Below are 16,107 nucleotides of genomic sequence, written 5' to 3'. Positions count from 1 at the left end.
TGGATCGTGGATCACCACATCAAAAACTAATGATGTAATGTATGGTGACTAACATAACATAATAAAATAAAATAAAATAAAAGACAAAAACAAACAAGCAAAAAGAATCAGGGCTGGCAGGATACTGCTATTTGGCATGGAAAAAAACTGATGAGGGGATAAATTAAATGTGACCTATCCATACAATGAAATGTTACTTGGCAATGAAAAGAAATGAAGTACCAAACCATGCTACAACATTATGCAAGGTGAAAGAAGCCAGTCACAAATAGGCCACATATTATATGATCCTGTTTTTACAAAATGGCCAGAAGAGGCAAATCCATAGAGACAGAAAGTAGATTAGTGACTGCCAGGAGGTTGGGATAAAGGGAGAGGCTGAGGGAGTGAAAGGCAACTGTTAACAAGCATGGGGTTTCTTTTTGGTTTCAAATGCGATTTATTGACTGCTGGTGTGCATGGGGTTTGATGAAAATGTTCTAAAATGGATTGTGGTGGTGGCTACACAACTCTGTGAATACACTAAAAACCATTGACTTGTACTCTAAATGGGTAAATTCTATGGCATATGAATGCTATTTCAATAAAATGGTCATATAAAATACAATAAAAAGAAATTTTAAAAATGTTTTAAATGTTAAGTCATTTAGGGGCGCCTGGGTGGCTCAGTTGGTTAAGCCTCAGCCTTCCACTCAGGTCATGATCCCGGGGTCTTGGGATCCAGCCCTGCGTCAGGCTCCCTGCTCAGTGGGGGGCCTGCTTCTCCCTCTCCCTCTTCCCCTCCCCATCCCACTCGTACTCTCTAATAAATAAATAAAATTTAAAAAAATGTTAGGGACGCCTGGGTGGCTCAGTCGTTAAGCGTCTGCCTTCGGCTCAGGTCATGATCCCAGGGTCCTGGGATCGAGCCCCGCTTCGGACTCCCTGCTCAGCGGGGAGTCTGCTTCTCCCTCTCCCACTCCCCCTGCTTGTGTTCGTCTCTCGCTGTGTCTCTGTCAAATAAATAAAATCTTTAAAAAAAATGTGAGGTCATTTAATCAGGTGATCCAAACATATTAAAAATGGCCGAGCTATCATCAATTTTTTTTTAAAGATGTATTTACTTTAGAGAGAGAGTGGTGGAGGAGAGAATCTCAAGCAGACTCCATGCTGAGGAAGGAGCCAGTCATGGGGCTCCATCTCACAACCCCGAGATCGTTACCTGAGCCGGAACCAAGAGTCAGACCCTTTACCGTCTGCACCACCCAAGCGCCCACTATCATCAACTTTTAAAAGGACCACTTGGTTATAAATAATGTAATAAATATAAATAAATAAATATAAATAAAATTTAGCTTTGTTTTTATTCTGCCACCTTTTTTCACCCCCCCAACACACACACACCACCCCTCCACTCTGCCACTTAAAACTACCCTCATGTTCTGCCACCTCACACGATCATTCAGCAGAGTTGAAGAAAGTCCTAGCTCCAAATGCTACCTGGCAATCGCTACTGATTATGCTGGGCAATTTGGGGTTACTGTTTGTTCTCAAAAGACTGTCACACATTGTCATGCAACTTTTCATATTGGACTTGAGATTCTCTGTAGGAAAAAAAGAACTTTGTAGTTCTGCTAGGTTATAGATATGTGAAGTGGTATACCCAGAATGAAAACCTGAAAATTATGACTTACAAGAATCAAGTGGCTTCTCTGACTCTAGAGAGCCATCAATGCCCCCCAAATATTCACTTAAATATATTCTAGATGTAAGGACACTGTGTGAAGCTATAGTAATAATCAGTTACGAGGCTACCACCATTTGGTACAGTGAAATAATCATGGTAAATCAAGTGGTCATTCATCTCATAAAATAACTTCAGCTCAACAGATATAATATCATGTATTCATTATCTGTGATCACTATTAACAACTCTCCAAAAAAATTAACAAACCCTCAGTTTTTCCAGTTCAAAAGAGCTGACAATAGCTCAACTCAAAACCTAAACAGCTGATGAATATATCAACTTGTCCTTAGGAAGTCTTTTCTGTGCCCAAATAACTAAGGGAGTCTATGTAACGATTCATCTTGATGCATCAAACCAACACAGGAGAGACTATTCATAATAATGCAAACACAGGAAAGCAATCTTTCTAGATAATGATGAGCAATGCCTTGCAAATGGTCTCAGTGCAGAAAGTTGAGAAATTTTTCCATGCCAGATAGCAGTATCCTGTGTTACCTATATAGGTTTATTAGCGATCTTTTGAAAAGTGTTAATTATGCTGCAGGTTCTCTAACTTACCACTACTGAAATTCTCTTCCATTCATAACCGTTAATGAAAGTGAGTAACTAGAGGCTTGTGTGCTTGATGCTTGGATCCGTGGCACCCACCAGAGGACTTAGCATAGGACCAGAGGTGCTGACGTTATGGAGAGTAGTATTTGTTAAGTGTACACATAAGCTCCTGTCTTATGTATGAGTTGGATGATAAATAACAAAATTTTCTGTCCCAACTGTCTCAAAATTCAGCTGTGAAAAAACTAACTGTTGATATCTCAACTTACCCACAACTACCCCATTTCCAATTATTAAAAGTTCTTCCACTAAGATAAAGTCAAAGACTGGATATTTTCAATCACCACTTTTATTCAAACTGACATCACATGGCTGCAGTTATGATACATTGAAAAGTCCACAGAATTTCTGCCCCCCCCCCGCAAAGCATTAACTATAAAGAAACACCAGACAAACTCAAACTGAGGGACATTCCACAAAGAAACTGGTTTGTACACTTCAAAATGTCAAGTTATTAAATACAAAGAAAGGCTGAGGAACTGCTCCATACAGAAGGAAACTGAACAGTCATGACAGTGTGTGATCCTGGGTCAAATCCTGGACCTCTGGAGGAAATTTTAGAACAATCTGAAAAATCCAAATGAGGTCTGTGGAGTAGAGTTATACCATATCAAGGCTGATTTCTTGATTTTGATGGTGTGTACTGGAGTTATGGAGAAGCGTAATTGTAAAGAACGTTCACCATGACCAGCACCATCACCAACACTGCCTGGCTCTCCAGCCCGTGGAGAGGAGAATGGCTAACTTGGATGTGATTCTCAGTTCAGCTACCTTCAAGCAATCCACTGTGAAAACATTGAGAAAACACAGGATAATGTGTTGACAGTGAAAATGAGAATTCACAAAGCACAGTGAAAAGAATGCCAAGATGGGCAGTAAAGGGAGTAAGAATCAAAGACAGAGGGAGTATAAAGCATTCAAGTATGGGATAAGGGCACTTAAAAAGGCAGATATCCAGTTGGTCTTGGAATTGGGGTAATAATCAAGGGTAACAGGTATGCGAGTCATAAAGGAACAGCTAGCCTCAAGCCTAACAGCTTTTTATCATATTTATCAGGAGACCAGCATTCTGTTACCAGCTTCATTAAAAACTAATTATAAATACTATTCAGCAATAAAGAACAAAATACTGATAACATGCCACAACATGAATGACCCTCAAACACATTATAGTAAATGAAAGAAGCCAGACACAAACACCACATATTGTATGATGCCATTTACATGAAATGTCCAGAAAAGGCTAAACTATACAGACAGTAGATTAGTGGTGTCCTGGCACTGGGGACTGACTGTAATCCCCATCTGAATACAGTAAATAACAACTCATTTGTAATCCCAAAATTGAGGCATAGAGCTATTTAGTGACAATCACAGTACCTAACTCATAGGGCTCTTTGAAGATCAAATGAGATAATACAGGTTAAAAGCTCAGAACAATGCCCGGCACTTAGTAAGTAAGGGCTCAAGATGGACACGCACGCACACGTGCGCGCACACACACACACACACACACACGTCCAGCTTAAAAACTTAGAAAATAAAATGCATGTAAAAAAACAACATGCATATAATAAATTATAAATGTAAATAAAGTATAAGTTCATACTTATTTAAAGATTCAGCAACAAATTATAGTTCATCCTAGACCTATTCCTTAATCAAGGTAAACAGTTTAAACTATGTTGGGAGAACTTTTTAAATATACATATAAAGTATAAGAAGAACAAAGGAAACTTACTATATCATTTCCCTAATATTTTGGGTCTAAATAAAGTTTAAGGAAATGTTGAGACTCTTCCTCAGCCTCTCATCTTCTCAAGTTGACATTTTGATGTGTTAATTCCCTAATTACATGATTTTTCAGTATGTTCCACATTTTATTTCTATACATAAAAGTCCTTTAGTGAATATGGACATCCATCACATATTTTTACTTTAGTAATTTTTTAATCACAGAGAGTAGGCTGCTGTTACATCTCAGCAATATAATCCTGGACCAAAAAAACCCAGAAATCAATACTATTGAGGCCCAAGGCCCCAACCTCAGTGACATATGTATACTTTTCCATGTTTTCTTGTCCTTTGTAACATACACTATGATACTGGAGGCCCTGAAGTTCTCTCTTCCCAGCAGGTGTCAAATAATGATGTAGCTTCTGCCTCCTGAACTCAGTCCTGTTCACTGACTCTTTCAATACAGGTATACAAAGTGAAAAGTTGCTAACCCGCTACTCCACCAGAGAAATAAATAGTTGTTTAATTTTAATCCTTTGAAATAAGTACTCCATGAACATACCTGTATATCTTTGGTTAAACTATTTCCTCACCAGCATCAACATTTATATTCTCTTATTTATTATCTCTAAGACCATTTATAAAATGAACTTGTTTTCATTATTCTCTGATTCCTTAAGTATTCCCAGAAAAACTTCCTAACATGAGGAGAAAGTAGAGACAAATTTCAATATTTGATAAATTTTATCTTGGCAACTTTGAAAACAAATTTACTCTTTAAACTGCATTATAAAAAATACATTAGTCTTCACATTAGCTTTACATGGAAATATATACTTGCTTGAATATTTAAATATAGTTTCTCTTTACCAAAAAGTGTCACTCAGAGCCCTAATTACACAAATAATTTAAATGCACAAATGCAAAACACACTTCACACAATATTGTCCACACACTGTATAACTTGGGACAATTATAATAAAAATTTATGCAAGATACTGAACAAGGACAAGATTAATAAAATATTCATTGTGGTTATAACTTGATTTTTCACTATTAAAAGAATTTAATGCACTCTTGAATACACAAAAAACATCCAACTGTTTCATCTAATCAGCAAATGAAGCCAAAACATATTTTGACAAAGGGGCACATCTTGTATCCTACCAAATTCTGAAAGTAATTCATTTCTAATTTCATTTAAATTATAATTTTTCCAGTTTCAAGTTTTCAAGCTTGTCTAAAGTAATGACTATAGGAACTTATAAACAATTCCAAAATGTTAAAAAAAAAATAATCAGGACTGTATTATACTTTGATATTTTTAGTAATATAAATTTTAAATATAAACCTTTTTTCTCAAAAAAATGGTATTTAGAAGTCTCCAATGTGAAAAAAGTAGTAAAATTTTTTAACTGCTTTTAATCATATGACTTATAAGAACTGTCCTCTCTACGTGATGCAATCACATAGATATGACACATCATAATCATTGAGTACATTATTTCCAGATGATCTCCTGCTTTTTAACTTAAACCTAAAGCATCCAGAATGCCTACTAATAGTACTTAAGGAAATTACCGTGTCTATTTTACAGGAAAAAAAAGACACCAATATCCACAAATAGAACATTTTTACATATTAACTGTTTGTTTACTTCCTAATCAGTAGGACAGTTTTCTTTCTAAATTAAAATTGGAGGGTTATTTTAAATTAGTGCCCCATAGTACTATTTTAAGAAAGGGAATTAAAATGTTTGTATATGAGGCAAGGTTGAAGTTGCTTTGCAACTAAAAATATAAACATTTGCCCATTTGTTTTTCAACAGATTATTGTTTTAAAATTAAAAGTAAAGAAATTACAACAGAACACCATCATAACATACCCACAGGTTAAAAACGGCCCCTGAAATAAAACTACATTTAGACACCAACTGTTACACTGTATTTCATTAATTCTAAAGTAACACATTTTTATCTCTGAAATCATGGTACACTGATCTAGTTTCAATAAAATGTGGTTTATACAAGATAGTTGAAATTCATATTTCCTTTAACATTAACGATAGAAAAGGATCCAGGATCCTTGTCTTAACAGGGTAATTGGATGTGTCTGTACCAGCTCAACCAGTGTCTCTGAATAAAGGATCTTTAACATATTCTGAGTATCTCAGACCCAACTGCTTACCTTAGCGTCTTTTAACTACTAAAATCAGTTAGCAAGTTTAAGGAAAGCCAAACGAATATACAAATATGTAGTTTTTCCCTTGCAAAACTGGCCTCCACGTAGGTTATCTGTTTTATTAGATCTTTTGAAATATTAAGCTTACAAAGAATTTGTTAATGACAATTAATGGTCTGCCCAAATTACCAAACCAATAATTTCAGTTCAATTTCAGTTCAATAATAACAGAAAATGATGTGATAGTGGCCGAAACATTTTTAAGAGGTAAGGCCATAAAGACAACCCAGATTTTCATATCAAACCACCAGCACTTCGGGTGGAGGGGAATAAAGGTGGTAGAAAACATAATTACACTGGCAAGATCATTTTCCCCTTAAGATCTAATAATGCTAAAGAAAAACCTACAGAGATCGTATATGTGCATGTGTCCAAATAAGGAAAGTCAGAGACTTGCAAATCCAATTTAAATGAAGAAGAAGGAGTTTGTTTATGTATATAAAATCGCTAGGCAGTTTTTAAAAACTGGAGTAAAGATTATGGAATCTCGTTTCCTTGGATGCTTTTAAAAAAAAGATCAATTATATTTTGTGATTACTTAAATCAACCTCACTCGAAAGTGGAGATAACTTATTCTAGTTTCTTCTTTTTTTAATTATCCAGTTAGAATACGATTTTGACAATGCCACTCTGAAACGCACAGAAGTACATATTCCTTTGTTTAAGTTTTTAAAAAGGAAAAATAAGATAGCATTTAATGTTTGCCACATTCATTTTTGCAATATTATAACCTGCTGACATGAAATACAATCATGAAAAATAAGTAAGAGGGACATGATTGGAGGGAGAAAAAAATGTATATACACTGTGCTAAATGATGGATATAAATTAAGATGAAGCTCTTCTACGGCAAATGGACGAAGGATGCATTTAACTCTCAAAAAAAAAAAAAGGACCTTAAACACTAATTTTAAATCAATTATAAAAGTTCTGAAAAATAATGTCTGTAGCAAAATAGTTGAAGGTACATTTTTTTCACCAAAGCTGGGAAAGCTATGTGCACAAATATATTTCAAGTGAAGTACTGAATCCTCAGCTAGCCTCAACACTTCTAGGTGGTCTCATTAGCCCGCGGTTTGTTTGATAGCCGAGTCCTCATCCTATCAGAGTATGGTACCTGAGAATATAAGCTTCTCAAAGCATATATCTTCACAGGTCGAGAAAGCTTTCTTCTTTTCTTCCTCGGGCGTTTTTTACCACCATTCCTCTTTCTTCCTGCAGCGGGGCAAGAACCCTGCCCAGGCTGCTTGGGAGTAGAGCCGGGGGCAGCGATTAACTGCTCCTCAGCAGCCGCCACCCGCAGACCCGGCGGACCCGGCGGACCCGGCGGACCCGGCGGACCCCGCGGACCCGGCGGACCCCGCGGACCCGGCGGACCCGGCGGACCCGGCGGCACGGAGGAACCCGGCGGACCCGAGGGAACCCGCGAAACCGACGACCTCAAAACCATGTGGGTGGGGCTCTTCGCTTTCTTTAACTTAGTGACGTCGCGGTTCTTCTTCTTCAGATGCAGTCTAATAAAGGCGCTCCTGGACTGATATTTGCGACGCAAGAAGGCCGAGTATTTTGAAAGATACTTCCGAATTATATCATTTAGTTTGGTCTGAATCCAAATTGGCCGTTTTTCTGAAGCGATTCTGGGTTGTGGGTGGAGACTAATTGGTTTATAAACCTTCTGGGGGACACCTGGCTTATTATCGTTCGTCGTCATCCTCCGCCTCTGAATTTTCTTTCTACCTTCTAAGAACTTACGGGTAACTGCTTTTGAAGAGGTCCCGGCGGCATCGCGGTCGACAAGCGTTACCTGGAAATTACTTTCCTTTGGAGCTGCACCAGCGCTCGAAGTCCCTGGTCTTGGCATTGGCTCAGGAGAAACGGGGGCCCCCGGATAGGCCAGTAATTCATCCCTTATGGTCAAAACAGCTGTTGGGTCACAGTCTTCAGCATCTTCCTCGCCCGAACTGGAGCTCAGGTCGCTAAGATGAGCTTGAAGCCAGTTAGTTCTGTCAGGGTCTGATACATCTATGCTCAGTGGAGGATTAATTACAATTTTCTTATTCAATGGGTCATAGTAATTAAAGGAGCTCCGTTTATATTTGTACTCTATGCTAACATCTCGACTTCTGGGGGTGCGGTATTTTTTAGAGAAGTTGGCAGTTTCACTGTCCTGAAATTTCATATTTGAAGAAATAACGTAGACTAAGGCATTGGGTTGCAAAGGCTTCAAAACTTTAGTACATGTTTCAGGAAATTCAAGTGTCCCAATTTTCACTTTCTTTTTTGTTTTTTTGTCCTGTAGAAGCGAACGCTTCCCTGTTGGTGAGTCGTCCTCCTGTCCACTGTCTTGTGTGTCTGACTGGTTTGTGAAATTGGTTTGAGTTCCATGGCTGACTTTTACAGCCTGACATCGAGAAGCCAGTCGCCATGATTGTTCATAATAAGGCCTCTTTACTGTAGAATGATGGCTAGATTTATCTAAGGCCACTGAAAAGTCATCAGTATCTGAAATGCCACCTGCATTATCATCACAATCTGAAAGAACTTGAATTGCTGCAGTGTCCTGACTCGGGTCAGTCCAGGTAATCTTTTTTCCTTCATTCAAATTTTTTTTTTTTATTTTCCTGGTCTCACACTCATCATCAAAGTAACAGTGGAAACGACCCTCCTTAAACTCCTTGACAAGAGCATTAATTTTCATGTCATCTTCTCTCATTATTTGAGACCATGTTTTCCCTACAAATGAAGGAGGGACATGGGGCAAGGCTTCAAGAACAGGTTCATCCGGATTTTCTTCTATTACCTCCTTTGCCTTTTCCAGGTTCCTGACAGGATCAACCACGAAAATAGAGCTTGAATGGGAATCGCGGTTTGTTTCTTCTAGGTCCAGAGACATCTTCTTATACAGTCCCTTTTTATTAACAGCTTCTTGAGGCTGGTCATTGTCAGACTGAAGAGAGAGATCACACTGAAAACTCATTCCAGAACCACATGGTTCACAGCTCATACTTTCTGGATCTGCATGTTTTAGCTTCAGTAGTTTTCCTTTACTAGCCCTTTGATGGACTGCTGACCCAGAAGAGGCATTACAACGCACTGCAGAAACAGTAGATTCACAGTGCTTATCTTTTCGGCCAATAGTTTCGAGACCTTTCCTCTGACAAATGTTGATTCCTTTGTCTTCTTCCTGAAGCTGGTCAGCCATTGGCTGAGAATCGTCTTCCCATTTGAAATTTGTTTTAGGACTATCAGAACCACAACTCTTCTCTTCTGAGTCAATATATTTGACCATTTCTTTATCAGACCCTTGTGATGAGAGAGTCACAGACCGATCTGGGGGATCTATTTGAAAATTTATTTCAGAACCATAAGACTCACAGCTTGACTCCTGCAGAATAATATAGTCTTTCTTCTGGTTTACTACTTTGAAAGTCTCTTTGGATTGGTGTACCAGTGATTGAGGAGAGGCTTCACAAACATATCCTATTTCAGAACCACAAGAGTCACAGCACTCACCTTCTAGATCATAACCTTCCGTATTTATACAATTGATTTCTTTGACAGTCATGTGAGGTGAGTCAATCACTGGCTGAAAAGGCATATCAGACTCAGCAATCACTTCACAATCACTATCACTGGTCACCAGGTCCACAAATAGCATCTTTCGAAGATTTGCTTCTTTAACTGACACTTGAAGTTCATTAACCACTATTTCAAGAGGGACATCAGAATCACACATTAATTCAGAATCACTAGGTTCACTGCTCTTTATTTCCATGCCAAGATGCCCTTCCTTCGGAAGATCTATTTCTTTGCACACCACTTGAGATTGGTCAACCTCTAACTGAAAATGAATACCAGAATCACATTTTATTTCAGAAACGCTGGGTCCACAGCTCTTATCTTCTAGGTCATGATGACCCCTCTTTTGCAAGTTTATTTCTTTGACAGCCAGAGGAGACTGATCAGTCACGAAGTGAACAGGAACATCAGAATCATAACTTACTTCGAAGTCACCTAGTTTATAGCTCTTATCTTCCAGGTAAATATGGTCTTCCTTCCAAAGACTGACTTCTTTAACAGACTTTTGAAGCTGGTCAGCCACTGACTGAAGATGATCATCAGAAATAAAAGTTATTTCAGGACAGGCAATATTGCTCTTATCTTCCAAATTGACATGTTCCCCTTCCAAAAGGTGTGGTTGCTCAACCACTGATTGAAGAGGGACATCTGAAACATAAATTATTTCAGAATCACTGGGTTCATAGCCCTTATCGTCCAGGCAAACATGTCCTTCCCTCAGAAGATTTATTTCTGCAATAGCATCTTGAATTTCATTAGCCACAGACTGAAGAGATTCATTAGAATCAAAATTTATTTTAGGATCACTAGGTTCCACAATCTTCCCTTGCAAGTCAACATGCTCCTTCCAAAGGTTCATCCCTTTAACGACTTCTTCAGTTTGGGCAGCCACTGACTGAAAAAGGACATTAGAATCATACACCATTTCAAAACCCTTGGGTTCATCCCTCTTATCTTCCACATCAACTTCATCCTTCCAAAGGCTTATTTCTTTAACAGTTTCTCTAACCTGCTCAGCCACTGACTGAAGAGGATCCTCAGAGTCAAAACTCATTTCAGAACCACCAGATTGACTGTGCTTATCTTCTAGCTCAATATGGTCCTGATCCAAAATAGTTATTTGAGGTTGATCAATTATTGACTCAACCAAGAAATCAGAATCCAAACTCATTTCAGAACCACTACATTGGCTGTTCTTATCTTCCACGTTCACATGACCTTCATTCTCAAGGTTTACTCGTTTAATAGCCCCTTCGGGTTTATCAGCCACAGACTGAAGAGAAACACCAGAAGCACGTATTAATTTAGAACCTTTAGTTTGAACCATTTTATTTTTCATTACAACTTTCCCTTCCTTCCTCGGGTTTGTTTTCTTAACCACTTCCTGAAATTGTCCAGTCAATAACTGAAGAGGGTCACCAGAATCGTATCTTATTTTACAATGACTAGATTCACGCTTTTTATCTTCCAGATGAACATTCTGTTCCTTCAAGCGGGTTAGCTGAGGTTGGCCAATGACTGAATGAAGAGGGGCACCAATATCCAAATTTACTGCAAAACCTCTAGAGCCAGTACTTTTACCTTCTGGGGCAACATGGTCCTCCTTCAAAACAGCAATGTGAGGTGTTTCAGTCATTAAGTGAGGAAGGACATCAGAACCAAACATTATTCCAGAACTGTTATAGTTATCACTCTTTTTTTCTAGAACACGTGCTTCTTTCTGAACATTGATTTCTTTGACAGCTACCTGAGGTTCAGTCACTAAATAATGAGGGATGTCAGAATCTGTTTCAGAACCACTAAATTTAGCACTTTTACTTTTGAATTTAGCATGTCTTTCTTTTTGAAGCCATATTTCTTTAACAGCTGTTTCGGGCTTGTGAGTCACTGACTGATGAAGAGGGACACCAGAATCCAAACTTGTTTCATAAACACTCAGTGCATTATCCTTATCTTGTAAGTGTATGTGTTCTTTCTGATGGCTTATCTCTTTAACAGCTATGTTAGGATGATCAGTCATTAAATGATAAGAAATGTCAGATTTCAAACTGATTTCAGAAACACTAGGCACATTACCTTTATTTCCCAAGTGTATGTGCTCTTCCTGAAGGTTCATATCTTTAATGGGATCTTTAGAATGTCCAGTCATTGAATGAAAAATACCATAATCCAAACTTAATCTGGAACCACTAGGTTCATTGTCCTTATTTTCTAAGTATATCTGCTCTTCTTTTTGAAGATTTAGCTTTTCCATAGCTACTTCAGGAGGGTCAGTCACTGAATGAGGAGGGACATAAAAATCCAAACTTATTTCAGAACCACTGGGTTCTTCATTCTTCCTCCCTACGTGTATATATTCTTCTTTCTGAATGATTATGTCTTTAACAGCCAGTTCCGGTTGATTAGTCCCCGAATGAACAGGTATATCAGAATCTAAAGTTATTTCAGCAACACAAGATTTATTAGTCTTGTTTTCCAGAGGACTAGGTTCCTCCACATAAATAGCCACTTGAGACTGGTCAACTCCTGAGCGAAGAAGAATATCAGAATCAAAAGTTATTGCAGAACTATTTGACCCAGAGTGCTCACCTTCCAAGTTAATGTGCCTTTTTCTTATTTCTTCCATGTCCATCTCAGACTGCTCAGTACCTGACATGGCAGGGGGATCAGATTCAAAAGTCAACTCAGAACTGGAGCACCCATAGCTCTTAACTTCCATGTCAACATTTAACTCTTTCAGACTTATTTCACGTTGATCACTAGCTGACTGATAAAGAGAAGCACGAGAATCAGAACTTTGATCAGAATTGCTAGATTTAACGCTCTTATCCTCCAAGTCAACAGCTACTTCTCGGGGGTTCACTTTTTTAACTATTACTCCGGATTGGCCAGCCACTAATCGAGCATCAGTGTGAAAACTCATTTCAGAACCGTGAGAATCATAGTTCATATCCACAGGTTCATTCTTCTCCTCCAGAAGATGTATTTCTTCAACAGCCCTCTGAGATTCATCAGTCACTGTCTCAAGGGAGACTGCATAATCAAGATGGGCTTTAGCACTGCTGGGTTTAAGGTTCTTATCTTTCAGGTAGCCCTGTCTATCCTTTAGGTTTCTTTCTTTGACAACCAGGTGGGGATGCTCAACTACTGACTGAGGAGAAGCATCATTATCAATACTTGTTTCAGAACAGCTTGAACCATAGTTCTTATCAACCAAGCCAATGTGAACCTTCTGAAGTTTTGCTTCTGTGGCAGCCACTGGGAGTCGGTCGCCCACTGACTGAAGAGGAAATGGAGAATCAGTACTTACTTCGGAGCTACTAGATCCATAGTTCTTATCAACCAAGTCAATGTGTTCCTCCTTAGGAAGGTTTACTTCTTTTGCAGGTTGTTGGGGGTAGTCATTGGTTGACTGAAGTAAGGCATCACATTCAAAATTAATCTCAGAATCACTAGATTCATAGCTTTCATCAACCAGGCTAATAGGCTTTGCCTTCTGAACCCTTACACCTTTAACAATTACTTGAGTTCGGTTGGTAGCCAACGGAAGAGAGCCGTCACGATCAGAACTTATTTCAGAAATGAAAGATTTATTATTCTTACACTGCAAATCAGCATATGCTTCCTTTGAAAGGTTTATTTCTTTGGCAGTCACCTTAGATTCGTCAGTCGGTGAATGAAAAGGGGAACTGCAGTCAAAACTCATCTCAGAAGCTCTTGATTCATAGTTTTTATCTTCTTGGTCAATCTGCTCCTCCTTCCAAAGGTCTTGCGCAGCCTCCTCGGGTTGATCAGACACTGACTGAAGAGAGCCACGAGCAAACTTCACTTCAGAAATCACTGAGCTCTTCTGTCCCAAAAAGGCTGACTTATTAAAAACCAAACGCTTTTCCTCTTGGGTATGATCCGTATCAGAAAAGAATTTCCCACAGTGCTTTGCAGTAGCATCTTCAAAGATTCCTTTATTAGAAGGCATGCCACTTTTATTCAGGTTGATTCCTTGGTTGACAGCTAATTTGGAAAGAGATTCAGATTTTAAGGAGCCTTCAGTGCCCATAAATTCACGGACTTTAGCGCCAGCTGACAAAGTTTTACACGGAGATTTTTCATCTTCCTGTATAATCAATTCATCTGAATTTGTACCTAATGATTTCCTATTTGGTTCTTTAGGTTTCTGATAGGAAACTGAAGAAGTTTCTAGACTGGATGACAGCACAGGATTTCTAGAGCCCCTGTCTGGCTGTTCAACATATCTGTCAACTGTGTTTGGGTCACATTTCCTGCCTGAATCTGAACTGGTTGCAGCTGGTAACCTAGTAGTTTTAGTTGTAACTGGTCTATCAAAGGAACTTCCAGCTAAACAACTAGCAGGAGCACTAGAAATCACTGACGGACATATTAAGCTTGGTCTAGTATGTGTAGCTTGGCCAATACCAACTGGATTAAATTCTTTCATGCCACTCCCAATTTTCTGAACAAACCCCAAGGGCTGCTGTTGTCCCTTCTCCAGTTTTTGAATAACTGATGGTCTAACTGAAACACCCTGTATATATTCCTGAGATTTGCTGGGTCTAGAATGCAACTCTTTACTAGGTTCAAAACCCTTGGTGGAGCTCTCTCCTTTGACTCCAGCAGCATCCTCAGTCGCTCCTTCAGAAACAGAATCATCAACAGGAACCACTTCAGGAGGTGACGCAGTATTCGTAAGAAGTCTCTCATTTTGGGTTGATCTAAAAAGGAAGGGGGGAGAATCCATAAAAATACTCTAATATCTATTTAAAATGTTACAATAAAGGCACAATAATGTTATTTTCTTTCTATCCTGGGCCCTCTTGTTAGAGGACAAAGAATCAAGGCAATCACATGAGGCTGTACCCTGTACGTATTTGCAGGCAGGGAAATCAGCACAGAAGGTGGACGCAGCTCCACCAATTGCTACTTAATAAACACAAATGGCTCCTAAACATAAAAAACTGTTAAAAAAAAAAAGGAAGCCATATATTTGTCAGTTATCAGAGTGGTAAACACAGCAAAAAGTGTTATGTAAGTTACATAACCTTCTAGACTTCAGTTTTCTCCCCAAGAAAGAATGGAATATTACTTTCCTTCATGAGATAGTTTTGAGGAGTAAATTAGTTGTTATATGTAAAGAGCATTTTTTTAAAAGCCTGGAAAATATAATCATCCACAAATGTTAGCTATTATTTAACACACTGTTGCGTTTTTTAAGTTTTTATTTAAATTCCAGTTAGTTAACATACAGTGTAACATTAGTTTCAGGTGTACAATTTAGTGATTAAACACTTCCATACAACGCCCTGTGCTCATCACAAATGATGAGCTCCTTAATCCCCATCACCTATTTCACCAATTCCCCCCACCCACCTCCCCTCTGGTAACCATCAGTTTGTTCTCTATAGTTAAGAGTCTGTTTCTTGGTTAGCCTCTCTTTTTCCCTTTGCTCATTTGTTTTGTTTCTTAAATTTCACACGAGTGTAATCATATAGTATTTGTCTTTCTGACTGACTTATTTCACTTAGCGTGATACTCTAGCTCCATCCACGTCATTACAAATGGCAAGATTTCATTCTTTTTATGGCTGAGTAATATTCCAGTGTGCATATGTGCGTGTGTGCCACATTTTCTTTATCCATTTATCAGTCAATGGACATTTGGGCTGTTTCCATAATTTGGCTATTGTAGATAATGCTGCCATACACAAAAATAAATTCAAGATGGATTAAAGACTTAAAGGTGACACATGAAACCATTAAAATCCTAGAGAACACAGTCAGTAACCTCTTTGACATCGGCCACAGCAACTTCTTCCTAGATATGTCTCTGAAAAAATAAACTACTGGGACTTCATCAAAATAAAAAGCTTCTGCACAGTGAAGAAAACAATCAACAAAACTAAAAGGCAGCCTACCAAATGGGAGAAGATATTTGCAAATGACGTATCAGATAAAGGGTTAGTATCCAATTATATAAAGAACTTATAAAACGCAACACCCCCAAAACAAATAATCCAATTAAAAATGGGCAGGAGACATGAATAGACATTTTTCCAAAGAAAACATACAGATGGCCAACAGACACATGAAAAGATGCTCAACATCACTCATCATCAGGGAGTACAAATCAAAACTACAATGAGATATCACCTCACACCTCACTGTCAGGATGGCTAAAATCAGGGGCGTCTGGGTGGC

At 38.5% G+C, this 16,107-nt stretch overlaps 1 protein-coding gene across 6 annotated transcripts in view; it reads right to left on the bottom strand.

The window, feature by feature from the left end:
• Positions 1 to 2,611: 2,611 nt before the first annotated feature.
• ZDBF2 (zinc finger DBF-type containing 2) overlaps positions 2,612 to 16,107 on the bottom strand; it is a 47,928-nt gene continuing 34,432 nt past the window's right edge. For all 6 annotated transcript variants that reach the window (XM_027589491.2, XM_027589487.2, XM_027589490.2 and 3 more), the window contains one exon: positions 2,612 to 14,625. In XM_027589491.2, the coding sequence (XP_027445292.2) occupies positions 7,368 to 14,625 (7,258 nt within the window). In that variant the 3' untranslated portion in view covers positions 2,612 to 7,367. The remainder of the gene's footprint in view (positions 14,626 to 16,107) is intronic.

This window comes from Zalophus californianus, chromosome 3 (genome assembly GCF_009762305.2).
Source record: "Zalophus californianus isolate mZalCal1 chromosome 3, mZalCal1.pri.v2, whole genome shotgun sequence".
NCBI classification, from domain to species: Eukaryota; Metazoa; Chordata; class Mammalia; order Carnivora; family Otariidae; genus Zalophus; species Zalophus californianus.
This window is presented reverse-complemented; position numbering and strand designations above follow the sequence as displayed.